Source organism: Cricetulus griseus, chromosome 6 (genome assembly GCF_003668045.3).
Source record: "Cricetulus griseus strain 17A/GY chromosome 6, alternate assembly CriGri-PICRH-1.0, whole genome shotgun sequence".
Classification (NCBI taxonomy): Eukaryota; Metazoa; Chordata; class Mammalia; order Rodentia; family Cricetidae; genus Cricetulus; species Cricetulus griseus.
This window is the reverse complement of record NC_048599.1, coordinates 154,249,671-154,276,102: the sequence shown is the minus strand read 5'-3', so window position 1 is coordinate 154,276,102 and position 26,432 is coordinate 154,249,671. Positions and strand designations below refer to the sequence as shown.

Here is a 26,432-nt window from a genome sequence, read left to right as displayed (position 1 = left end):
GCGGCCTCGCGGGGGGGAGGCTGTACGGTGACAAGGGCAGGGGGCTATTTTAGGGAGTAAGAAGGCTGTGAGACCGTGAGGGGGAGGGGGGTCCCCAGCGCCGGAGCCGGAGCAAGAGACGCTGAGCCCGCGCTAGCGGCGTAGACAGGGCTCCAGAGCTCCAGATCCGGGCCCCGGCCGCCGCCAGGGGCCCCGCCCGGTGCCCCTACCCCACCCCGCGTCCCTACTGCAGCCCAGCTCCTCCCGCAGTCGCCGCGGACCAGGTAGGTAAGAGCCCGGCCCAGCCTGCCCGGCAGCGCCCACCCCGGGGACCCCTGGGCTAGCCTCCCCCACTCGCTTGCCCGAAATCCTGCATTCCCATCTATATCCCGAGGGAACCCAGAGTCTAGATTTCACAAGCCAACCCAGGAGAGCCAGGCGTGTCCCTTCTCGGAGCCCAGAGTCCCCAGCCGAACCCTGGTATCTCAGACGGGTTGCCTCCTTTCGCCTCCAGGGCCTGGATCAGCTCAGCCCAGGGGACCCCTCAGTCTAGATTCCCTCCTCTGGGCCCAGTCCTGGGAGCTCCAGGCACTGGTCATCGCTGTGGAGCTACCTCTATTGCGTCCGAATCGTCCCCCTATTCGCGCCCCCCACCTTCTGGCTGGAACAGCCGGCAACGTTCCTCGGTCCAGGCCGGCTCGCCTTGGAAACAGGCCTGCGCCGGAGCTGTCCATGGTCAGCTCTCTCTGTAGCTTCGCCTCCCCCATCTCCTGCTACCGCCGCCAAGGAGGGGTTGCAGGCGGCGTGAGGATCCTCCCGCCGCGCCTTTGACCTGGGGATCCCCGGCGCCCCCCCCAGCTGGGCCTCAAGGTTCTCAGGCCCATGTTTAGGCACCCTAGCTTTCCGAGACTATAGCTGCTTCACTCATAGTCAGGGCTTTTGAATGTCCATACCCAGGCCACTTTAGAGACCTTGGTATGGAGCTTCTAGATCCCACCTGGTTCTGAAAGGCTGTTAGTGCCCATACATCTGCTGGCCCTGTGTAATCGCCGTCACCCTATTCAGCACCTGGGGAATCCTGATTCCCAGCCTTTGCCCACCCCACTCCACTTAGCACCTAGTTTAACAACCCCCCCACCCCTGCTGCCCCTTCAGACAAATGTGCCTAGTCTCCTGGTACACCAGCACCTGCTTGCTGCCTTAAGGACTCAGGTTCCGTGAGTTCCCTTCAGAAATCTGGAATACAATTCCTCTGCTTCTGTCCTCCTTCCCCCGGAGAGATCTAGGTGTCTCACCCCATCTTGTAACATCCATTCAAACACACACATCTCATGGACCCAGAATCTCAGACTGTGGCAGCTGTCCCGACCATCAGACCACCTGCCTAGCCCTACACGCTCATCAAATATTCAGGTTCTAAGTCTCTAACACCCTGTCCTCCACCTCCACGTGGATTCAAAGGTCTGGACCCAGGCTCTCCACTGCACTCCCATCTTTAGGTCTTAGTGGCCTCATCATTCTATCAACTTCATATCTTCTGTGGCCTTAATGAACTCACCTGCCTGTCATCTCAGGTGCTAGACTTTCAGAGTCTCCACTCCCACTAATGCTGGTGACTGGTGTATTTCTGGCATCTCATTGCCTGTAGAGACCCATACTCCAAGTACCAAATAACCATTCCTTCCTCCAATTGTGTTCTGTGGTCAGGGTTCATGAGGTAATCTGGAACCTACCAGCCATCCTCCTGCATTTCTAGTTATAATGATTCCTTTCCTTGTGTTATGTTCAAGATTCCAAGTTCCAGAACATTTCCAGATGATACATCTGTTCCGTCTTCACCAAGGCGTGATCTACATTCTATACCACGTGATAAATTCTAGGCATGTCTTTTTCCACTTGCTTCCTCCCCATCCCCAACAAGCCGGGTTTTGCCATACTGTAGCCCAGGCTGGCAGAGACCAAACTATGTTGTTGGTCACATTTTTGTTTCTTCTTCTCCTCCTCCTCCTCTTCTCCTTTTCCGTCTCCTCCTTTTTTTTTCTTCTGTCTGATCTTTTTCAAATACCTAGATAATATCCCTATGCCAGTTCTTGCTCTCAGCCTTCTCCTCAGACATGTCCTCTATTTGTAGCTACTGGGGATGGGGTGTAGCTCCCATGGTAGAGCACTTGCCTCACATGCACAAGACCCAGGTTTGGTTCCTAGCACTAGACCAATAACAAAAAAGATCTTGCCCAACTCCCACCCCTGAAATAACCTATCCTGACTTTTCATCTTAGATGTGTTTTATTTTCTGGCCATGTCTGCCCTTGTTCTAGATTTCCTTCTCATCCCATGGGTAGTCTAACTTACAGAATATGGTGTTTTCAATGAAATACTCTAGCATTCTTTGGACTTGTGCTATGGACTCTAGCTTGCACAATCTTTTAAAAGTGATTTATTTATTTTTATGTGCATTGGTGTTTTTTCTGTGTGTGGGGTGCCAGGTCCACTGCAACTGGAGTTACAGACAGTAGTGGGCTTCCCCGTAGTCAGCGCTGTTAACTGCTGAGCCACCTCTCCAGCCCCTGTAGCTTGCACAGTCTTAAACCTGAAAGATCCCAGAGAGTCTTATCTTTTCAAACCTCGGGTTTTAGCTACCCATCCCCTCAATTCTTGGCTTCTTTCTTGTCCTTACTGTGGCCTTAGCTTTAGTGTCAGATTTGTCCCTGGTGGAGCATAGGCCTCCATTTCCATCTGCCACTTTGGAGTTCTATGTCTGTTCTAGACTCTCTCCTTTCCAGTCTCAAAATGTTCTTGTTTCCTGAACACTGCCCTTCCCATTAGGGAATCTCTTGTATCTCTCTGTTGTTAACTACACTTTTTTTTCTAATGTCTGCACACATGCCACAGTGTGTGTGTGTGTGTGTGTGTGTGTGTGTGTGTGTGTGTGTGTTTGGAACAGGATTTCATCAGGCTAGTTTTAAACTTGCAATCCTCCTACCTCAACTGGGATCAGCTGTGATCTCAGTTCATATCTTGTGTTCATGCATTCAAGCTGAGCAAACTCTGAGCTATGGGTTCTGACTTTTGATCAGATCAACCCTTTGTGTCATCTTGCTCACCTCTGTGATTTGGGTTCTTGGGTGCCCAGACATCTACTCATGTTATCAGGTTGCTCTGGGCCAGTTTTACCTTCCAGACCTCAGTTGTAGCATTGGGCCCTCTAGTTAGAGAGAGAGAGAGAGAGAGAGAGAGAGCTCTTGCCCTCAGTCACATGCTCAGTGTGGAAGATCTAGTCTTCTCTGCATTATGTAGCATCTTGGTGACATTGAATGTCCACTTTCTTTCTCTCTTTTAGTAATTTATCTCTCTTTTATGTTCATTGGTGCATGCATGTCTGTGTGAGGGTGTCAGAAACCCTGGACCTGGAGATACAGGTGTGGGATGCCTTGAGAGTGCTCTGGAAGAGCAGACAGTGGGGTACTCTCAACTGCTGAGCCATCTTTCCAGCATTCTCAGTGAATCTGAGGTCTACAGAAACCTAAGTCATCCTAAGTTGTATGTTCTGACAATTGTGGGTTTGAGCTTCCACGTTGGGGTTTAGCCTAAAGTTGTCCTCCTCTCTCATAAACGTTTTCCTGAACTCAGTTTCTGGGACGTGTAGAGTTTCAGACCTACCATTTAAAGACAAAGGGGATCCAGGGACCCAGTTGCATTCTTTCCTGTATTCCAGAGCCCTTCAACCCCCTTCTCCTCTCACAGGAACCCAAGGCTTTGGTCACAGTTCTCATTTGGGTGGAGTTGGGAAATATCCAATCTCAAACCGGTTAGGTGGCTGCATGGATTGGTGTGTCTGTGGGGGCGGGGAGTGGGGGGGGAGTGAAAGTCGCTCCTGCTTTCGGCCAGGCCAGATGGACCTGTTGGACCTGAAGAATTCCAGGGAGAGGCTCACTGGCCCTCCCTACATCTCCTCCAGGTCCCTAGACCAGGGGACCCAAGTCCTGCCTTCTGGCCCTATTAACCCCGCCCTTTCCTCCTCCCACACTCTTGGTTAACGCCTCATGAGGGCGGGGCTGGAGGAGCATCCCAGGACGCCTAGATCCTGAGAGGGCGGGGAGAAGGGTCCAACAGCTTAGATTTATGGGTCTTGCAGGCGACCTAGAGCCACTAGGAGTAAAGAGGGGCCCGGAAAGAGACTGTTCCAGACACCTAGGTGTAGGGGGCAACGGGCTGTGGGGAGCCTAGACACCTGTGACCTGAAGCAATGATTCAATCCGGCAACCAGTTATGCATTTTTGTTTTGTTTTTGTTTTTTGGGAAAAGGGTCTAATGTAACCCAGCCTGACCCAGAATTCCATAAAAAATGAGGATGACTTTGAACTCCTGATCCTTTTGGCTCCACTTCTCAAGTACTGGGATTACAGGCATACATCACTTTGCCTGGCTTAATAAATGGGTATTTTATTGGGATGGGGGATCTAACCCAGAGTTTCACGTTGTGCCAAGCATGTGCTGTACCACTGAGCTATGACTCCAGCTCTCGTGCTGTTTTTCACTCTTATTCTTTCAAGTGGAGTGTTGGTCTTTAGCTAATAGAGAGATGGGCAAATCACAGCCTAGTGACATAATTCAGTATCTGAATCCCCAAGAATTTCTCAAGTGTGGTTCTGGTTTGGGCCTCAGTTTCCTCATCTATGGAGTGGGTTGAAGATTAAAGCCGAGCCACAAGGTTAGTTTTAACCCACTCAGCCAGTGACTGGTCTCCCAGTGGCCATGCTTTGGTTTGCTACCAGTGTCTGGCGTAGCCAAGCCTCAGCGTCCCAAAATGCTTTTACCTAATAAGTCCCCGCTGTTTATCTGAGAGCAATGGAGTCACAGTTTATCTATGCCATGACTACAAAGGACAGGCCCCAGTTTCCCGCTGTTGGGGGCCAGCACTTAGTGACCCTGCCTCCCCACCACGTGGCTGTACCTCAGTTTCCCCATTTCATGGTCAACTTGGCTGACCTCAGTTACCCTGTGCAATCACTGAATTGGGCCCCAGGGAGTACCACACCAGCAGCGCCTCAGTTCTCCTCTGAGCCCTGACAAGGCTAGTTTGCCCCCTCTGCGAACCCGCAGGCCCGCACCGCCGTCATGATGTGCGAGGTGATGCCCACCATCAGTGAGGATGGCCGGCGGGGCTCGGCGCTGGGCCCGGACGAGGCGGGCGGCGAGCTGGAGCGCCTCATGGTCACGATGCTCACGGAGCGCGAGCGCCTGCTGGAGACGCTGCGAGAGGCGCAGGACGGGCTGGCGACAGCGCAGCTGCGTCTGCGTGAGCTCGGCCACGAGAAGGACTCCCTGCAGCGTCAGCTCAGCATCGCTCTGCCTCAGGTTGGGCGGGGCCTGAGGGAGGCGGAGCCTAGAGGCAAGGGCTGTCCTGGATGGGCGGGGCCATGAGAAAGGAAGCATGGGATTGGTTCGCTGTTGATGGGCGGGCTTATATAGAATGGGCGGGCCTGAGAAGTAGGATTTGGAAGGATGCAGGCCTGAGTGGCAAGACACCCGGGTAGAGCTTGATGGGAGGGCAGAGTTTGAGGGAGGCGGAGCCTGGAGGAGAGGCCGATTGGGAGAGGCGGGACTCTAGAGGAAGGGTCGGGCCTGAGAGGCGGGAGAATCAGGGTTCACTGAGGAGGCGGGGCCTGGGCGGCAAGAACCGTGGGGCTTATCAGGAGGCAGGGCCTGGGAAGTAAGAAGAGTAGGGTTTGCCGGGAAGGCGGGGCCTGCAGAAGGGTAGAAGGTGGCCTAGGAGGGGTGGTGCCGGACGTCTCTGGCAGGGAGGAATATGGAATTGGCTTACCGTTGGTGGGCGGGCCTTATCACCGAGACGGGCGTGGCTTAGATGGAAGGGCGGGGTCTGAGCACCAAGAAAGTTGAGGCTTAGCCGTAAAAGAGAGGCCTGAGCAGCAAGACGAGGTGAGACCTAATCAGGACATTGCAATAGGTTCAGAGCAACAAAAGGGAGACGGGTTCGCCCCGAGTGGCGAGGTTTGAGCTGCTAGAGGAGCAGGACATAGTAAGGGTCCATCATGAGTGGCTGGAGGAGGCGGGGCCTAGCCAGGAGAGGCGGAGCCTTCAAATTCTCCCAAAGAGAGAAATAGCGGAATAATTGAGTCAACCATCTATCTGATTCTACCCACGCCTGGACAGGAGTTTGCGGCTCTAACGAAAGAGCTTAACTTATGTCGGGAACAGCTTCTAGAAAGAGAAGAAGAGATCGCAGAGCTGAAGGCGGAGCGTAACAACACCCGGGTGAGGGCTGTAGGCTGGCTATGGGGTCTAAGCTGGATGGGGCACAGGGTGGTGCCGACCTACATATCTTTTTCCAACATCTAATTTTCCATCTCATTTCCAGCCTCAGGGATCATTTCCTTCCTGTGTTCCCATCCTTTTTTATTCTGACCTGACTTTCTGCTTCCTTGCATCATGCCTTCCTCAGCTCTACCTCTGCTATTTGTCTCTTTTTTCCCTCACCTCTGTGTATTCCCAACGTGTCACCTCTTTTCTCGATCCTACCTTTTCTCCCTTGCTTCTTTTCCTTGACTCGGTGTCCTATCCTTCCAGCTCCTTTTGGAACACCTTGAGTGCCTGGTGTCCAGGCACGAGCGCTCCCTGCGAATGACCGTGGTGAAACGCCAGGCCCAATCCCCTGGAGGGGTCTCCTCCGAGGTGGAGGTACTTAAGGCTCTAAAATCCCTCTTTGAGCACCACAAGGCCCTGGATGAAAAGGTAGGAGAATCAGAAATTGCTGAAAACTTGTGGTGACCGCAGCTGAATTAAAAGGGAACGAGAAAAGCTGGCTATGATTGGTTGGAGAGATTCACATTTGAGAAAACGTTACTGTGTCAGATTGGAACACAACTTGATTAAAAAGAAATATGAACTATTTAATCCCAGCACTCAGAAGCCAGAGTCAGGGAGATCCTCTGTAATTTTGAGGCTTGTCTGGTCTACACAGAGAGTTCCAGGCTATATTGTCTAAAAAATAAAAATGAAAATACAGTAGTAGAGCCAGGCAGTGGTGGTGCACGCCTTTAATCCTAGCACTTGAGAGCAGAGGTAGGCAAGTCTTAGTGAGTTCAAGGCCAGCCTGGTCTACAGAGTGAGTTCCAGGACAACCAGGGGGCCACAGAGAAACCTTGTCTCAAAAAAACACCCCCCCAAAAAAAAACTAGCAGAGGATATCAGGGGGATGATAGCCTTCCTGATACCTGGCTGGAACTCCATGCTCTTTATATGGGCTTCAGAGCTTCCCCAGGGTGTTAAGGGGCAGGTTTATCAGACTTAGACTGGGTCTTATCTCTGTAACCTAAGTAGACCTCGAACTCGGGATCCTTCTGCCTCAGCCTCCTGAATAGCTGGGATGATGGACCTACAGTACCAGGCCTTACAGGGTCTGATAGTGTCTCACACGCCTCCCCAGGTCCGGGAAAGACTGCGGATGGCACTGGAGAGAGTAGCTGTGCTGGAGGAGGAGTTGGAGCTGAGCAATCAGGAGGTAGGGGGTGTGGTGGAAAAGGGGGGGGCAGGTCTTGGTGGAGGACTAAGAAATTGATTGGTTGTATTCCAAAGGAAGCGGTGATTGGGGTTGGATCACAGGAAGACATCCACAGGGTCTCTAGAGAGGAACTCAGTGTGCTCTGGTGTCTGACTATTCTAGACTCTGAACCTTCGGGATCAGCTATCTAGAAGGCGGTCAGGGCTGGAGGAGCCAGGCAAGGACGGGGATGGACAGGTGAGGGGTGTGACTTCCCTGTGACTTCCACTCAACGCTGATTGATTGATTGATTGATTGATTGATTTGCTGATGATGGAATCTAGGGCTTCATTCTTGGCAACTGTTCTACCACTGAGTGCACCCCAATCTCTTACTTGAGGATTCTAGGCAGGGGCTCTCCCACTGAACATTTCCAGCCCCCCACTAAGGGATTCTAGACAGGGCTTTACTTCTGAACCATATCCTTAGCCCACTTTTTTTTGTGAGTCTGGGTCTTGCTCTAAAGCTCATGTTGACCCTCCAACTCAAGATTCTTCTACCTTAGCCTCTCAAGGAAAGCCTCTCATTGAAAGTACAAGCCTACACCACTATGCCCGGTAACTCCCTGACTTTGTAATGAGAATTTTACTATTTTTAGAAGTTCTTATTCCATTTACCTGTGATAATGTGGGAGGTGTTGCCTGTGAGCATGTGGAGGTCAGAGGACAACTAAGGGACAACTTCTATCCTTACATAATGTGAATCCTGGAGATTGAACTCAGGTCATCAAGCTTGATGGCTGAGCCATTTCATTGGCTTCTGGTGGTCTCTAATGTTTGACCCAATGAAATCTGAATCCCTAAGAGCCTTACTGGTCACATAACTAACTTCTGTGACTCTCAGTGACAGACCCCTTTGGACTTTGGTCTACAAGGTCTTTACTGGTCTTTGGTTCCCCCTCATCATACCCTGACCCTGGGGTGACTGATCAACCCCACTCTCCACTTTGGGTTCTATTCCTTCTTCTCTTTCTCTCCAGACCCTTGCCAATGGCCTGGGTCCCATTGGAGACTCCAACCGACGTACAGCAGAGCTGGAAGAGGCGCTGGAGCGCCAGCGTGCAGAGGTGTGCCAGCTGCGGGAGCGCCTGGCAGTGCTGTGCCGTCAGATGAGCCAGCTGGAGGAGGAGCTGGGCACTGCTCACCGCGAGCTGGGTAAGGCCGAGGAAGCTAACTCCAAGCTGCAGCGAGACCTCAAAGAGGTGAGGCGGAGCCCCTGGAGAGCCGATCTCTGTCCCCCACCCACCCACCCCAGCCTTCTCCCAACCCTTCAAGAATAGCTGAGTTCAAGAAGGACTTAACAATGGGACTGATCTGAGTATTTGCATGTTGCAAAGTGGCCCTTAGCACCATTTTATTGTGTTACCATGGTAACAGAAAACAGGAAATCACATATCCTAGGTTCATGGTCAATCTACTTCTGAGCCATGGTCCTAGTTTCTTATTTCTTTACTTCTGAGCCAACCCCCCTCTCCCCCACCCCTTCACTGGGGGATTCTAGGCAGTGGCTATACAACCAAGCTACAACCCTTTAGCTGCTTTATTTTTTTACTTCCAGACAGGGTAACTTGTCCAGTTTGGCTGTGTCAAATGATAGGGACTGTTTGCCCTGCCACGGTCTTCCCACAATGGCCTCAGGCAGGCCTGTCTCCCACCTGATCCTAATATGTCTCTTCTGGGCCTCTAAGCTGGTGTTAGCCTGGTGGCTCTTTGAGAGAGGCTGTGAACTGTCCAGAGAGACACCAGCAAGTACTCTGTGATTCTAGGAAGTATGGTTTGAGTGGAGGCTGCATCCCATAGGTCTTTGATCTTTTATTTGTTTATCAGATAGGGTCTCCCTATTTATTCCAGGCAGGCCCTGAGCTTGGCTGGCCTCCAACTCAAAATCCTCTTGCCTCCTACTTACTGGGATTACACAGATTACTACCAGGCCCTGAGCCTTCCAACGGGGCAAGGAGCTTATTTTTCATAAATCTTTGGAGTGCCTTGTGTGTATATATGTGTGTGTGGTAGGGTGTGTGTGTGTGTGTGTGTGTGTGTGTGTGTGTGTGTGTGTGTGTGTGTCTCAGCCTCTGCTACCACAAGGCTTTCTGGGAGCTGTAGTCCACACAGCTCGTTATACTCTCTTCAGGCCCTGGCTCAGCGGGAGGATATGGAAGAACGCATCACGACGCTGGAGAAGCGCTACCTGAGTGCTCAGCGCGAGGCCACATCGCTACATGACGCCAACGACAAGCTGGAGAACGAGCTGGCCAGCAAAGAGTCGCTGTACCGACAGGTTGGGAGCCCACCGGGCGAGAGACATGGGAGGGTGCTGTGGCTGAGTAACTGATCCCCTCGGCTCTTCCGCCTGTTTCTCACTTAGAGTGAAGAGAAGAGCCGTCAGCTGGCCGAGTGGCTGGACGACGCCAAGCAGAAGCTCCAACAGACCCTGCAGAAGGCTGAGACCTTGCCGGAGATAGAGGCTCAGCTGGCGCAGCGCGTGGCTGCTCTGAACAAGGTGACAGCCTGGCAGGGGGCGGGGCCAGGGATGCAGGGGCGGGGCCAGGGGTGCAGGGACGGCACCAGGAACTCCAAGGGATCTTGGTGGAGTCAAGTCAGACTTCACGGGTCCTGTCCACTAGGCTGAGGAACGCCATGGGAACTTTGAAGAGCGGCTTCGGCAGCTGGAGGCACAGCTGGAGGAGAAGAACCAGGAGCTGCAGCGGGTGAGGGGGTCTAGAGAGCCAATAGAGCTAGCTGTGAGGGGGCGGGGCTTAGCTTAGGGTACAGCCTGGTAGGACTTACCTGAGGATATATATGGACTAGATGAAAGGCGAGGCTATGTCAGGGGAGGAGTTTGCATGAGTAGTATGACTTGGAAGCGCGTACGTGCCTGTGTGTGTCTTCTAAAGGGGCCAGCCTGGACAAGGCTTAGCTGAAGGGGTGAGCTAGTTGGGGCTCACACGAATAGCCGGACTTGGATGAAGGGCGGAGCTTCTGGGACTTACAAGAAGGTGCTAGGTGGTGGGGTGTATGAGGCTTAGAGGAGGGGTGGGCCTGAGAGAGAGAGAGAGCCTGAGAATAATGACAGGAGCCTAGATGAAGGAGCTGGGGTTGGTAAAGGGGGCTTAGCTGAGTACATGGTTGAGTGGAACATACACGGGAGGCGGTGCTTGGTGAGGGTACCCCTGGAGTAGTAGTAAAACGAGGGGGTGAGGCTTAGATGAGGGGCAAGGCTGGGTGAGACTTACATGAAGGGTGGGGCTTAACGGAGGAGCAAGATGATGGGCGGGGCTGAGATGAAGAAGAGTCAGAGTCAGGTTTGGTTGGGATGAGGGGTGGGTTAGGGGTGGGCTTAGATAGGGGCCAGGCTAGGTGGGAATCAAGATGAGAAGAGGGCGTAAGTGAAGGACATGATTCAGAGCAAGGGCAATGGTATCACAACCTCTGCCCTGTTTCCCTTTGCTCAGGCCCGGCAGAGGGAGAAGATGAACGATGACCATAATAAGCGACTGTCAGAGACCGTAGACAAGCTGCTGAGCGAATCCAATGAACGGTTACAGCTTCACCTCAAGGAACGCATGGGGGCACTGGAGGAGAAGGTGCGCCCCCCTCCCATCCCAGGCCTTTGACAACCAGGGATGTCTCTAGCTGCCATCCTGGGGCCCACACATCTTCCTCAGATCTGTCATCTGAGACCTCCCTACTCATAGTCTGCTCTGTGACTGACTGAAGGCACCATTTTGCTTGAACATTCCAAGAGCAGAATTTTACTAGGCCACAACCCCTCCAGCTTGGCCTCCTCCTTCCATTTCACTCTGGTTCCCACAGAACTCACTGAGTGAGGAGATTGCTAATATGAAGAAACTTCAAGATGAGCTGCTGCTGAGCAAGGTGGGAGCCTGGAACTTGATGGGGGAGCTGTTGAGCGGCCTGCTACTCAGAACAACACAATCTCACCTGATAGCTCTGCCTACTCTCCACAGGAGCAGCTCTTGGCTGAGATGGAACGGATGCAGATGGAGATTGACCAGCTACGGGGGAGGCCCCCCTCCTCCTATTCCAGGTGATGGAAGCCCTCCTATCCTTTCTCTAGGGGGCCCGAATAGTCAAGCTCATCCCTTATTTTTAAGTTTTATAGTATTGGGGACCAAATCTCTGGCCCTCCTGCACACTGCCACCAAGCCACACTTCCCACCCCCTCACTGAAGAATTCCAAGCAGAAGCTCTACCCCTGAACACACCCCCACCCCTCACTGGAGGATTCGAGGCAGAGGCTCTACCCCTGACCATACCCTGTCACCATACCATCCTCTCACTGCAGGATTCTAGGCAGAGGCTCTACCCCTGACCATACCCCCATCCTCTCACTGGGGAATTCTAAGCTCTACCCTATATATCTCCAGATCTTTTTACTTTTCCTTTTAAGACAGGATCTCACTAAGTTGCCCAGGCTGGTTTTAAATCTATGGCCCTTCTGCCATAGCCTCTCAGTAGCTGAGACTGAAGCTTACTCCAGCAGGTCCAGCTTCATCAATTTTGTTTATTTAAGAATGTTTTGGCAAGGCTATGGTGGTGTACACCTTTAGTCCCAGCATTGGGAAGGCAGAGACAGGCAGATCTCTTGAGTTCCAGGACAGGCTGGGCTATTCAGCTGTCTTGAAAAATCAAACAAACAAACAAACCAAAAAAGGATATTTTAAAATTTATCCTTTGATAAGCTCATACATATATCTTGACAATATACACTCCCAACTCTTCCCCAAACTTCTCATAAAGCATCTCATTCCCAACATTCCCAATTTCTTTCTTTTCTTCATTTTTTTTTTTCCCCCAAGACAGGGTTTCTCTGTGTAACAGCTCTGGCTGTTCTGGAATTCACTCTGTAGACCAGGCTGGTCTTGAACTCACACAAGAGTTGTACTACCACCACTCCACCCCAATTTCTTTTTAAAATAACCTACTAAATTCAATTGTTGCCACCCCCAGTCCAGGCTGGCCTGTCCCTGTAAGCCCTAACCTCTACCCCATTTCTGGCCCCTGTGTTCACAGGTCTCTCCCTGGCAGTGCCCTGGAGCTCCGTTACTCCCAGGCACCAACCTTACCTTCTGGTGCCCCCCTGGATCCTTATGGAGCTGGCAGTGGCCGGGCAGGCAAGAGGGGCCGCTGGTCAGGGGCCAAAGATGAGTCTTCCAAGGTCAGCGGCCACCTCTGGGGCCCAGAGTGGGAGGGGCTTGTGTGGGCAGGGATGGGGTGGGGCAGCTGGATCGGATTAGCTCAGGGAGGATTCTGGGATGAAAGGCCATAATCTCTCTGACTCACCCACTGTCTTCTCTCCTGGCCCCCGATACCACCGAGGGTCCACCTGCCTGCACACCTCACCTCCTCCTATGATTTGCATGGTGAGCATGAAGATGGGGGGAAATTAGAGAATCCCAGAGTGGGTGAGGCCAGGTGAAGAGAAGAAGCTGGTTGGGTTTGGGAACTAGGAAGAAGGAAGAGTTGGGCATGTGTGTGGGCATCGCTTAGGGACAGTTAGGTGAGCCACTCAGAGACTCAGGCTGGGGAGAAGCACACTTAAAAAGTGCTCACTATGTAAGCACCCATGCCTGCTCAGTCTTCAGCATGCGTATGATAAGCCAGGTGCAGTGGTGTGCTCTTGTCTCAGCCCTGGGAGAGGTGCAGACAGGAGGGTCTTTGAAGCCTGGGATCAGCCAGCCTAGAGAGCTCCAGGTTCAGTGAGAGACTGGTTCTCAAAACATAAAGTGGGGCTAGGCCTGTTGGCAAATGCCTTTAATCCCAGCACTCAGGACTCCTAGGCAGGTGGGTCTGTGTGTTCCAGACCAACAAGGGCAACACAGGGAGACCCTGTAACAACAGAAAAAAATAAGGTGGAGCCAGAGAGATGGCTCAGTGGGTCATGGCATTTGTAACTTAGCCTGGTGACCTGAGTTCTATGTCCAGGCCCAACATGGTGGAAGGAGAGAACTGACTCCCAAAAGTTGTCCTCTGACCCCCACATGTGCACCATGGCACATGTACACCCATCCCACCACACACAACAAATGAGTGATATCAAACAGAAAAAAGAGGATCAAAAGAAGAATAGGAACAGTGGATAAGGACATGGAGCTATGGCTTCTACACTAAAAAGGAAGAGAGCCTGAAGAGATGGCTCAGTGGTTAAGAACACCTGCTTCTCTACCAGAGGTCTTGAGTTCAGTTCCTAGAATCTACATGGTGGCTCTTCTGGCTCCTGTGGGAACCAGGCATTCACATGGTGCACACACATACATGCAAGCAGCAAAACACTTACATACAATAAAATAAATAAATATTTTTAAAGGAAAAGAATGTTCCAGGTGGTGGCAGCAGCAGCAGCAGTACATGCCTTTAAGCCCAGCACTCAAGACAGACAGTTCTCTATGAGTTAGAGACCAGACTGGTCTATGGAGCAAATTACAGGACAGCCAGGGCTACATAGAGAAACCCTGTCTTGAAATAAACCACACACACACACACACACACACCAGCAGCAAAACATATTATTGGGGCATGCCCACCACAGAACCCTCTGTGGAGGTCAGAGGATGTCTCTTTCCCTCCATCTTTACGTGTGATCTGAGGATTGAACTCAGGTCACCAGGCTTCAGCAACAAGGATTTTACCCATTGAGCCATCTCTTAGGTCCACGAAAGACCTGCCAAGAGAGGGACTAGAGGTATAGCTCAACTGAAGCCGGACAAAGCTGACACCCTGGTTCCACCACTGTTCCGCACAGAAGGAAGGGTCTAGACAGAAAGTGCACCATGGGATGCCAGTAGGGTCAGAAGTGTGGGCAAAGCCAGGGGCCAACCTCAGCTATCACCCACAGGGACAGGATTGGGATCGATCTACCCCTGCCGGGTCCATCCCACCCCCATTCCCTGGAGAGCTAGATGGCTCAGATGAGGAGGAGGCCGAGGGGATGTTCGGGGCTGAGTTGCTGTCCCCCAGTGGGCAAGCTGACGTGCAGACACTGGCCATCATGCTTCAGGAGCAGTTGGAAGCCATCAACAAGGAAATCAAGTGAGCCCCAGGCTAAGTCTGCTATGTCTTGCCCAAGCTGTCCCCACAGGCCCTGAAGCTCCCCAGAGTCAGCCCCACCCCTTTCTCTAAGCCTGACTACTTTCCCATTACCCTTAACAAGTTCTCCCAGACAATATTCCACACCCAGGAACCACCCCCATTATCTGTACCAGTGTCCCTGAGCTAACACTCTAGTGAGTATGAACAAAGTACCAACCGTCAACTCTGCAGGAGAAATCGTCAAGACAACCACTGCCCCTTATAACCATGTCCCTAAGCCTCAACATAAGGAATCTCAACATAAGATCCCAACAACAGCAAACCCACCCACAGATCCTACCCTCACACAGTGACCCAGAGCCTCGGCTTGGGCTGGGAGTGCAGTTTACTTGGTAGAGCATTTACTTAGCATGTGTGGGATGGGAAAGAAGAGGAGGAGGGGAAGGAAAGAAAGAGAAAGGAAGAAGGAAGAAAAGCTAGGAAACAAAGTGAAAGAACAGAAAGATTGATTGAAAGAAAGGGGCTGGGGAGATGGCTCATTGGTCAGCGCATTTGCCATGCACACTTGAAAACCTGTTCAGATCCCCTGGAACCCATAGAAATGTCAAGCAGGGTAGGTGACTCACTTGAAATTACAGCCTCTGAAGACAGAGATGGGCTGCACCAAGGAAGCTGGCTACTAAGACCAGCCACATCAACAAGCTGTGTTTGGCTGGCTCAGTGAATAAGGTAGTAGAGTGACCAGTGATATTTCTGGACTTCAACCTCAGGCCTCTGTATGCATTCACATCCACACACTGTGTTCACACATATGCAGAAACATGCACACACACAGGTGTGCCATGCACATGCACACATGCACACATGTAGGAACGCATGTGCTCTTGTAAAGGGAGAAATGAAAGACTCAACCTTAACCCAACCCTACACCTACCAAGAGTTTCTGGCTAATATCCCAGTTTCCAGGAAGCCCTCCCTGACTCTCCAGAGAGTGCCTGATCTGTTGGTTCTGTTGCCATGCATTCTTCATGAGCTCCCAGGAAATGAGAGCCCCATAATCACATTCTTACTCAGACAGTGTTCATCTGCACCCCTAACTTGATGAACCATTATTACTCCCCACTTTGGTTGACCTTATTTTCATCCTGATTTTAGCATTTTGCTCAAGCAATTCTTGGGATACTTTCTCTTCCTGTAGTAATATTATCTTTAAAATAATAATTTGTCGACAAAAGGTGATGACACACACCTTTAATCCCAGCACCTAGGAGGCAGAGGCAGAGGCAGGTGGATCTTTGTGAGTTCAAGGCCAGCCTAGTCTACAAAGCTACACAGAGAAACCCTGTCTCAAAAAACCAAAAAGAAAAAATTATAATTTGTCGTATTGGGGACTGAATCCAGGGCCTTGTGTGTATGCCAAGTGAGGTCTGTAGTGCTAAGTCATACTGTTAGCTCTCACTGGAGGATTCTAAGCAGAGGCTCTACCACTGAGCCACACCCCAGTCCCTCATTGGGGGATTCTAAGCAGGGGCTCTACCACTGACCTACACTCCTAGGCCCTTTTATGCCTTCACGGTAACTATTTGGCTAACCTCTTCTTCTTTTTTTAAAGATTTAAAAAAAATATTTATTATGTATACAACATTCTGCTTCCATGTATATCTGCACACCAGCAGAGGGCACCAGATCTCATTACAGATGGTTGTGAGCCTCTATGGGGTTGCTGGGAATTGAACTCAGGTACTCTAGAGGAGCAGCCAGTGCTCTTAACCTCTAAGTCATCTCTCCAGCCCCTTGGCCAACCTCTTGTAATTGATAGAAATTACAACTATTCAGCCCAAATCCTTCAGTGATTTCTTGAGACACTCAGGATTTCTTGCCTCCCCTTGAGTCCCTGCAGCTATGGACAAGCTGCCCATCAAAAGAATTTTAAGTTACTTCACTGTCCTGAGTCACACTCCTCTCCCCTCCCCAGACTTTCTGGCCCCCAGGATCTGTGATTCCCCATCCCCTCCACCCTGCACCCAGTCTTCTTTCTCCCTTGCTAGGCTAATCCAAGAAGAGAAGGAGACTACAGAGCAGCGAGCAGAAGAGCTGGAGAGCCGGGTGTCCAGTTCCGGCCTTGATTCACTAGGTCGATACCGCAGCAGCTGCTCACTGCCACCCTCCCTTACCACCTCCACTCTTGCCAGCCCCTCACCTCCCAGCTCTGGCCATTCCACGCCTCGTCTGGCACCACCCAGTCCTGCCCGAGAGGGAACCGAGAAGACCGTGAGTATTCTCTGTCACCCCAGCCCAGAGTAGGTAGGAGAGGTCAGAAACAGAACTTCCCACAAATAGCAACTGAGCCTTTGCACAGTGGATTCCAGAAACATCCTTAGCCTAAAGTCCCAGAGGACAAAAGGAAGGCTGGTCTCTAGAAATATGTGTGTGTGTGTGTGTGTGTGGTGTGTGTGGTATGTGTGTATGTGTGTATGTGTGTATACATGTGTGTATATGTGTGTGTATGTGTGTGTATATATGTGTGTGTGTGTGGTATGTGTGCGTGAGTGTGTGTGTGTGTATGTGTGTATATGTGTGGTGTGTGTGTGTGTGTGTGTGTGTGTGTGGTGTGGTGTGTGTGGTGTGTGTCTGAGTGTGTATATGTATATGTGTGTGTGAGAGTGTGTATGTGAGTGTGTGTGTGGCCAGTTCTTTACCCACCAAGCCATTTCAGGGATCCTACTTTGACTTTCACATGTTATGGTGCTGTAATTTATTGTTTGTTTGTTTGTTTGTTTGTTGTTCGAGACAGGGTTTCTCTGTGTAGGTTTGGAGGCTGTCCTGGCACTCACTCTGGAGACCAGGCTGGTCTTGAACTCACAGAGATCCACCTGCCTCTGCCTCCCGAGTGCCAGGATTAAAGGCATGAGCCGTCACCACTACCTGGCTATAATTAGACTGTTTTTAAATGTGTGTGCACTTGATATCTATAGTCTTCAAATGACCTTTGAGAACTTGAGTGTGGTGACCCCACACCTGTCATTCTAGTGCTTGTGTGGCTGAGGCGGGAGGATTGTTGGGAGTTTGAGGACAACTTGGACTCTGGTGAAACCCTATTTCAAAAGGAGTAGGGGGAGGAGAAAGAAGAGAAAGGGAAGAGAAATGGGAGGAGGAGGACAGGGAGAGGCACACTGACTCTGGAGGAAGGTGGGGTCATACTCAGGCTTGTTTATTTCTGTCCATCCTGTTTCCTGTTCTCAGGACCTGAGTCCCCTTAGCTTTCCTTGAGACCACCCCTCTTCCACAGCTGTCATTTATTGCAAAACTATTTCCTGTATAGTCTTCTCCAGTTCCAGGTGACCATGGCCAGTGCCTTTACACCTCCATTTGACCAAGGCTAGCCCACCTTCAAGTCAGTGTCCAAGCAAGGGACAACTTAGATGTCCTCTCAGATCCCACAGTTAATATCCCATCATGACCCCAAGTTAATCCTGCATCTCTCTCTGTCCCCAGAACCATGTCCCCAAGGAGGAAGCTGGTGTTCCACGAGGGGAAGGCCCAGCTATTCCCGGAGACACCCCACCACCCACTCCTCGCTCTGCTCGTCTTGAGAGAATGACCCAGGCTTTGGCACTGCAGGCGGGGTCCCTAGAAGATGGGGCTCCTCCCCGGGGAAGGTCAGCGGGGGCATGGGTTGAGAATGGGGACAGGGCAAAGACTTGGGGAGATGGTGTCCATCCCAGGCTCTGTCCTGTCTCTCTAGTGAGGGCACCCCAGATTCCCTCCACAAAGCCCCGAAGAAGAAGAGCATCAAGTCTTCTATAGGTCGGCTCTTTGGCAAGAAAGAAAAGGGCCGCATGGGACCCCCAGGCCGGGAAAGTGCATCTCTGGGTAAAGTATTTTTGTAATACCAACCTTCATCTCCTCCCTCCATGCCTCCCTGCTAGAAATTCATTTCTGTCTTTATATGGTAGTACTTTTTTTTCCCCTGGGAAATTGAACTGGGAATTGAACCTAGGCCCTCATGAATGCTAGGCAAGTACTCTACCAACAAGCTATATTCCCAACCTCTGCTTTTTTTTTTTTTAATTAAATAATTGTATTAAAGTTGGGCAGTGGTGGCACATGCTTTTAGTCCCAGCACTCAGGAGGGAGAGGCAGGCGGATCTCTGTGAGTTCGAGGCCAGCCTGGTCTACAGAGCAAGTGCCAGGACAGGCTCCAAAGCCACACAGAGAACCCCTGTCTTGAAAAACAAAAACAAAACAAAAAATTGTATTAAAATTCTCTGTGTTCTTGATATATATGGGGGTCAGAGGAAAGCTTTGTGAAGTCAGTTCTCTCCTTCTACTTTCCTTATGTAGCTCTGCCTGTCCTAGATTTCTTTATGTAGGTAGACTAGGCTAGCCTTGCACCTACAGAGCCCCTTCTCCTGCCTCCCAGGAGCTGAGATCAAGCATGTGCAGCTGCATGCCAAGCCCTGTTTTTTAGTTTTGTTATGTGACCCAGGCTGGCTTTGTAGCATAGAATGGCCTTGAGCTGGGCCCTGCTGGCTCTGTCTCTCCAGGGCTTAGGATGTTAGATGTGAGCTCCCCCACCCCCACCTCCCCACCCCCCTGTTTTCCTGGCATCCCCTGATCCAAGGCTTCACTAATTTTGATGCTTCCTTACCTCCAGCTGGGACACCTTCTGACGAAACACTGGCCACTGACCCTCTGGGGCTATCCAAGCTGACTGGCCCAGGAGATAAGGACAGGAGGAACAAGAGGAAGTGAGTGTTCACAGGGTTTGGGGTGGGTGTGGATGCTGCTGAGACTCTATTCTAGTACCTATGACCCTGAACTTGCTTTCCAGGGAATCTGGGTGCAGCTTTACTGATTTGCTGTCTGGGTGGGAAGGTGGGTGTAGAGGGCCACACCTTCCGGCACTTTCCAAAGATGCTTTGACTGTGTGTGTGCCTGTGCGAGAGATCCATAAGAAGGGTTCACAGCCCCTGCCTGCTGTCTCTGCTAGGCACGAACTTCTGGAAGAAGCCTGTCGCCAGGGCCTGCCTTTTGCTGCCTGGGATGGCCCCACCGTGGTCTCCTGGCTAGAGGTATTTAGACATTGAAATGGCCTTCAGTGTAGAGTTACTAACCCAACCCCCCACTTCAACTTCTTTTTCTTTTTCTTTTTGTAAGACTCAGGGTCTTATTCTGTAGCCCAGGGGAGCCTCAAACTTATGGCAACCCTCCTGTCTCAGCCTCTTGAGTGCTGTGATTACAAGCCTGAGCTACTGTACCAGGCTGTATCCTCAGCCCTCTGACAGCTGCCCTATCCAGGGCTGTTTGGCTCTGCCCTATGCAAGTCCAGATGTGGGATGGGTGGGGGAGGTCAGAACCCGAGGCTCTAAGGGAAACTTCTTCCTCTTCCCCCCACCCCTTCCTCTCCCTCTGAATCTTCGTGTTTCTCCCTGTCTCTGCCGACCTGGGTCTGTCTTTCCATCTGTCCTGTCTCTACTTATCCCTCATCTTCCTGTCTTCTCCCTCTCTTCCCCCACACGTCTCTGTCTTGCTGCTTCTGTTTCCTCGCCTGCGAACTTTCCCCATCTGTCTCTCTCTCTGCTGACTCCTCCACACTCTTGCTTTTCCACGGCCTCAGCTCTGGGTGGGCATGCCTGCCTGGTATGTGGCCGCCTGCCGGGCCAATGTCAAGAGCGGCGCCATCATGGCCAACCTGTCAGACACGGAGATCCAGAGGGAAATTGGCATCAGCAACCCCCTGCACAGGCTCAAGCTACGCCTCGCCATTCAGGAGATGGTGTCGCTCACATCACCCTCAGCACCCGCTTCCTCCCGCACTGTGAGTTGTGCTGCTGGGCCCCATCCCTCATTGTGCTCCAAACCTGGGCCCACTGACTGTATTCCCCATGGGCTCTACCCATATGTCATGGGTGGGTTACATGAGTTCCTTCTTCAGGGAACATCTCTTTCAGGGCTTGTTACTCCTGTCCTCAAGACTCCCCTCCTGGAAATTTCACCACTTCCAAGGGACAGTCCCCAAATCCATAGTTTTCCTCTTTCTTTTCTTTTCAGACAAGATCTCACTATGTAGGTCTGGCTGGCCTAGAACTCATAGAGATCCATGTGCCTTTGCCTCCTGAATCAGCCCCACAATGCCCAGACCCAGTTTTTTCCTAGGAAGTCTCAAACAGGCAGACAATTATTGGTACCTGTGTCAGAAGCAATAGAATAGCACGTTGAAAGCCAGCCTGGGCTACTGAGTAAGTTTAAGTTCAGCCTGGACTATTTAGTGAGGCTTCGTCTCATACTCAAAAGAAAAAAGAGGGCCTGTGAGATGGTAAAGGGGCTTGCCACCAAGTCTAACTAACCACCTGAGGTCAGTTCCTGGAACCCACATGGTAGAAGAAGAAAATCAACTCCTACTCACATCAACTAAATGTTATTTTAAATATTTTTAAAGTAAAAGCAATGCCCAGTGCTAGAACACTTGTCTAGGGAGATGCCCAACACAGGGTCATTTCCTCTGTCACCTCAGTTTTGAAACCCCAAACAGAATGAGTCAGAGTGGGGCACTTAGGACACCATCTATCTGTTTTCTGTCCCCACCTGTATTGTGTCTTCTCCCATTCTGTAACACCTGGTGCCCCCCAGCCCACAGGAAACGTGTGGATGACACATGAGGAGATGGAGTCCCTGACAGCAGCTACGAAACCTGTGAGTGCCTCCTGCTGGTGGGCCTCAGGGTGGCACTATCCCTACTGGGTGTGGGGGCCGGGAGGAGTCAGTCTGTCCATGCATCGTCTGTCCCTTTTGTTCTCCTCTGCCTGTCCCCTTAACCCGCCCTTCTCTCCCCCTCTACCCACTAATGGGTCAGGAGACCAAGGAGATCAGCTGGGAGCAGGTAGGGTGCAGGGCGGGCTGCTCGCATGAACAGCTTGTGCACGCTGCATGGTCTTTCTCTTTTCCTGCGCCCTACCCTTTGCCTGAACATTCTAAGTCCCTGACCAGGACAGGAAGGCTGCAGCTTGGTGTGCAGCTGTGAACTAATTCATAGTGGCTTGGTGGGGGACAAAATGGAAACCCTCAGTGTCCACCTCCAGCTTGGTGCACGGGCCATTCCATGGTTGTGGGTTGCTGGGGGAGCTGGGGACTATGGTATTGCTGGAACCAGAGGGAGCTGCTGGATGGTGATAGGGCTTGTGTTAGGGATGGGGAAGAGGGCTGGACACACCATTTAGTGGCTCAAGTGTTAGCCTTGCTGGTTTTGGTGGCTGTGAGTGGGCCAGGCAAGTGAGCGGTGTCGAGGACATAATACACGGTGACTGGAGAAGAGAGAGGCCACATGCTTGACTTGAGCTTGCCAGGGGTGGAGGCTCCAGGTTGGGCTGTGGTCTGTTTCCTGGCCCTAAAGCTGCAAAAGACTTTGGTCTTATCTCATAGACTTGTCCTAAACTGGGTATTGAGGAGTGATGGTCTCTGGGTGGCAGGAAAGTCACTCTGGAACCCTAACTTTCCAGGTGTAGTCATGTTTGGGCTGAGTGGGTGCATACCTGCAGAGCTGGGAGTCAGTTGGTGGAGCCCTTGCCTATAATAGAGTCCTAACTTCTAGCATCAACTTGGAGTGGGGGTGCACACCTGTAACCCCAGCACGCAGGAGGGTGGAGGTAGGAGGATGTAGAGTTGAAGATCATGCTCAAACTTCATTTCGAATTTGAGGCTAGCCTGTGCCACATTAGACCCTGAGCTGGTCCATTGTTCCCAGAGGCCAGATTGCTCTGTGGTGGGGAGAAAACTAGCTTGGGGTGGGAACCGAACTTTATCCTTTCCCTGTACATATGGGAAAGGACAAGAGGGCCTGACCCCCTCCCTCACCTGCCCATGGCCCCAGATCCTGGCATATGGCGACATGAACCACGAGTGGGTGGGGAACGACTGGTTGCCCAGCCTTGGGTTGCCCCAGTACCGAAGCTATTTCATGGAGTCACTGGTGGATGCTCGGATGTTGGACCATCTGAACAAGAAGGAACTGCGAGGCCAACTCAAGATGGTGGACAGCTTCCACAGGTGGGGACTGCCTGGCCAAGGGAAGAAGTCACACCCCTGGAGAGGCTTTGGCTAATGGGAAGTTCTGTGAAATTCTAGCTTGTTGCTCCTTGAACCAAGAAGGTGGTCCATAGGAGAATGAAGATCTAGTGTGGTCCTGGTGACCTGCTACTGGGGGAGGCCAAATCAGGAGGATTGCAAATTTGAAGTTAGCCTGTACTAGAGAGTTCAAGGCCAGTCCAGGAAGCTTAGGAGACCCTGTTTCAAAATTAAAAAGTAAAAATAGAGAGATCCCGGAGAGAGAGATAGAGAAAGAGAGAGAGAGAGAGAGAGAGAGAGAGAGAGAGAGAGAGAGAACAAGCAAGAGAACTTAAGTAAGTACTAGTGCACTGGGGATGCCCAGTATGGGTAACACACACACACACACACACACACACACACACCACACGCACGCACGCACGCACACACACACACAGACACACACACACACAGAGACAGAGAGAGACTGATAACGACAGTGGCCATGGGAAGGCTCCTAGGTGACTCAGTTTCCCCCCATTGCTCAGGGTTAGTCTGCACTATGGTATCATGTGCCTAAAACGGCTCAACTATGACCGGAAGGACCTGGAGCGGAGGAGGGAAGAGAGCCAGACGCAAATCAGAGGTGAGGTCCTGTGGGGGCCAAGTAGAGTGGCCGGCTGGAGGGAGGAAAGTCAGATATTCCAACAGCTACTAGAAACAGGGTGGAGTCACCATGGGGAACAGGCCACAGAATGAGTGCAGAGTTATGTGCCAGACTGGCTGGTTCTGGCCACTGGGGAGCGCTATCACACAGGGGGTAGAGCCAGCATGAGGGCTTGGCCAAGAGCGAATGTGAACCTGCTCACTAGGGGGCGCTGTTCCTCCAAATAATTAGTAGAACCAGTAAGGGAGCGTGGCTTGGGAGGGAAATGGGAATCTCAGGCCTAATTAGCCATTTCCCTAGATGAGGGTGGAACCATCATAGAGGTATGTCTGGTAAAGGAAATGAGGGTGGAATTAGGCTAATTTGGCAGGGCTGACCTCTGGGAGATGCATCTCCCTTTCATCTCTAGACGTGATGGTGTGGTCCAACGAACGGGTCATGGGTTGGGTGTCTGGGCTCGGCCTGAAGGAATTCGCTACTAATCTCACCGAGAGTGGGGTGCACGGGGCGCTGCTGGCCCTGGATGAAACCTTCGACTACTCTGACCTGGCTTTGCTTCTACAGATACCTACACAGAACGCACAGGTGAGCCTTGGCTAGTCGGGGAGCATGCTGGGCACTTCCCCTGAACGCTTCAACCTTGGCTCACTATCCTCTCCCCCTCATCCTTCTCCAGGCCCGGCAACTGCTGGAGAAAGAATTCAGCAACCTCATCTCCCTAGGCACAGACAGACGGCTGGATGAGGTAGGCGTGGCAACAGCGCTGAGGTCCTCCCTCCGCCACCACCCCTCCCGCCCCCGCTGTACTTACAAATCAGTGGTGAAGGGGTGGTGGGGTTTGATGCTGCCAACCAGCTGTGGTTGGAGGACGAGCTAAAAGGGGCGTGGCTAGTGGAGAGACCCGTAGACTGGGAGTTTATGAACTCCTCCCTCACCTTGGGTTCCTATCCTACAACTAGGACAGTGCCAAGTCCTTCAGCCGCTCCCCATCTTGGAGGAAGATGTTCCGAGAGAAGGACCTCAGGGGTGTAACCCCCGACTCCGCTGAGATGTTACCCCCCAATTTTCGGTCAGCTGCAGCAGGAGCCCTAGGCTCACCGGGGCTCCCACTCCGCAAACTGCAGCCTGAAGGTAGGGGACTCTGAAATGTGACAGTCCAGACTCTATTCATATCTTGGGACAACCTTCCATCTGGTCTACTCTACCAGCTTCCTTGAACAAATACAACGCTCCAGCCACCCAGGCACTCCTGCAATGCATTATTCTCATATTTCCTTCTCAGGGTGGTACATGAGCTTGCCTCGGACCCCTTGAACTCTTTATTTGGGTCCCAGCCTGCCGGGAAGTAGAGAGACCCATGGTCTGTGGGAGGGTTTAGAGCTCATAAGAGCCCTGGGGGATCTGGGCTGGCCACACAGGCCTGTTGCCCAGTTACTCAGGCTTAACAGATAATTGCAAGATCAATAACCTGTCTGGGCCACCAAAGAGTGAGTTCAAAGTAGCCAGGGCTGCTTAGTGAGACTCTCTTTCAAAAAGTAAAAAGGGAGGGACTGGAGAGATTGCAGAGGTCCCAGGTTCAATTACCAGCACCCACATAGTGGGTCACAACTGTCTGTAACTCAAGTTCCAGGGGCTCAGGCTCTGACACCTTTACACTATTGCACATATAAAATAAATTTAGTTTTGTTTTAAGTAAAAAGGGAGTTGAAGGCAGGGCGTTGGTGGCGCACGCCTTTAATCCCTGCGCTCGGGAGACAGAGGCAGGCAGATCTCTGTGAGTTCGAGGCCAGCCTGGTCTCCAGAGTGAGTGCCAGGATAGGCTCCAAAGCTACACGAAGAAACCCTGTCCGGAAAAACAAAAAAAAAAAAAAAAAACAAAAAAAAAAAAAAAAAAGAGAGAGAGAGAGGGGGGGGGCGGGAGTTGAAGATGTAGCCCATTGGTGGAGGAACCTCCTAGAATCCCTCGTGAGGAGCTTGCAGTGCAGCTCAGTGGTCAGTGGTAGGGTATTTTACTAACAATCTAGGGGCCCCCTATCTTCAGTCTCTGGTTCTAAGGAGTAGGGAATTCCCTGGGGAAAACTTGAGGGGTTCCAGGTTGAACAGCTGCTGCTCTCTCTGTAGGCCAGACTTCTGGGAGTTCACGAGCAGATGGTGTTTCCGTGCGGACTTATTCCTGCTAGTGTATGCACCTCCAAGTGGCGACTCTGCAGGTGAGTTTTAGGGTTTGGGGTGGTGCAAGGGGAACACAGGATGGCGTGCTAGATGGTGCTCACTCTGTGAACTGTCTGGCTTCAAGGCAAGTGGCCTCACTGTCACTTGGATGAAGACCCTCCCAAAGGCTGGGCCGTTTTCCCTCCTTTGTAGAGTATTGTCTAGACGGAGACCACCATGAGGGAGCTCGCACTGCGGACTGCACCATCTATACACACAGCCGGTGTGCTTGTTCCCGCCTCCCAAATGGACTGGGCCTGGACCAAACCACAGGAAATGGACTAAGGGGGGGCAGCGGAAGAAGAGGACAGGAAGAAATCCCACCCCAATCTTCCGCCTCCCTTTTCTCTACTTTGTAATTTATTGAACCGTTTAGGATGGGAGACAGGCACCCCGCACCTGCGGAAAGAGGGCGGGGCTTCCCTCTTGGGCCGCATGCGGGGAGAGGCTGCCCCTCCCTTTCTCTCGCCCAGTCGCGGGGCCCAAGTCTTCCTTCTTCGTCTGCTAGGAGGGGAGGGGAGACTCGCTGCTACAAGCCTCGCCCCCATGTGCCACTCAGCCCTGCCCCGCTGCGCTTGGTCGCCAGTCCTCGGGGGTCATCTTGAGCGGGGTCCCCTGTCCCCCCTCCCGTGTCTCGTGTCCCACGGGGCCTCCCGGCCCCCGTGCTATGGCGGTGTCTGTGCCCAAGGGTCAGGGACGCTGCACTGCGTTCCCAGTTTTCCTCTGCCTCTGGGGTTTGCATGGGGAAATCCCTCTGTCAACTATGCCGCTGGGTGACGTGGCGTGGGGAGAGGACGGACAGCGGGGAGCCCCCTCACCCCGACTCTCAGTTGGCCTCCCGGCCCCAGGCGTTACTCAGTGATCACGGGTAAAGACCTACTGTTTCAAAAGCTCTGGTGTTGACCAGTCTTTTCTTGAGACA

At 52.0% G+C, this 26,432-nt stretch overlaps 1 protein-coding gene across 4 annotated transcripts; it reads left to right on the top strand.

Moving 5' to 3' along the window:
* On the top strand, positions 1–26,400 carry Ppfia3 (PTPRF interacting protein alpha 3). Of its 4 annotated transcripts, none has more exons than XM_027420640.2 (30): positions 1–263; positions 5,083–5,337; positions 6,154–6,255; positions 6,568–6,732; positions 7,427–7,501; positions 7,664–7,738; positions 8,520–8,741; positions 9,671–9,817; positions 9,905–10,039; positions 10,164–10,247; positions 10,992–11,123; positions 11,353–11,415; positions 11,508–11,587; positions 12,574–12,718; positions 14,396–14,589; positions 16,638–16,860; positions 18,085–18,248; positions 18,335–18,462; positions 19,247–19,340; positions 19,583–19,664; positions 20,210–20,410; positions 21,223–21,285; positions 21,446–21,472; positions 22,460–22,635; positions 23,181–23,278; positions 23,709–23,884; positions 23,976–24,044; positions 24,259–24,430; positions 25,421–25,509; positions 25,596–26,400. In XM_027420640.2, exons 2-29 carry the CDS (start codon positions 5,098–5,100, stop codon positions 25,477–25,479), a joined length of 3,591 nt encoding a protein of 1,196 aa, XP_027276441.1. In that variant the 5' UTR covers positions 1–263; positions 5,083–5,097; the 3' UTR covers positions 25,480–25,509; positions 25,596–26,400. The 4 variants fall into 4 exon arrangements, with proteins under 4 accessions (XP_027276441.1, XP_027276440.1, XP_027276442.1 ...); XM_027420639.2 differs by having other exon boundaries at positions 2–263; positions 25,664–26,400; XM_027420641.2 differs by having other exon boundaries at positions 3–263; positions 14,402–14,589; positions 25,664–26,400.
* Positions 26,401–26,432: the final 32 nt, after the last annotated feature.

Coding starts and splice junctions, on each gene's coding strand:
- Ppfia3 (XM_027420640.2), top strand. CDS start 5,098: ATGATGTGCGAGGTGATGCCCACCATCAGTGAGGATGGCCGGCGGGGC. Junction 10,040..10,163: donor GCGTGGCTGCTCTGAACAAG/GTGACAGCCTGG, acceptor CCTGTCCACTAG/GCTGAGGAACGCCATGGGAA. Junction 16,861..18,084: donor GAGAGGGAACCGAGAAGACC/GTGAGTATTCTC, acceptor CTCTGTCCCCAG/AACCATGTCCCCAAGGAGGA.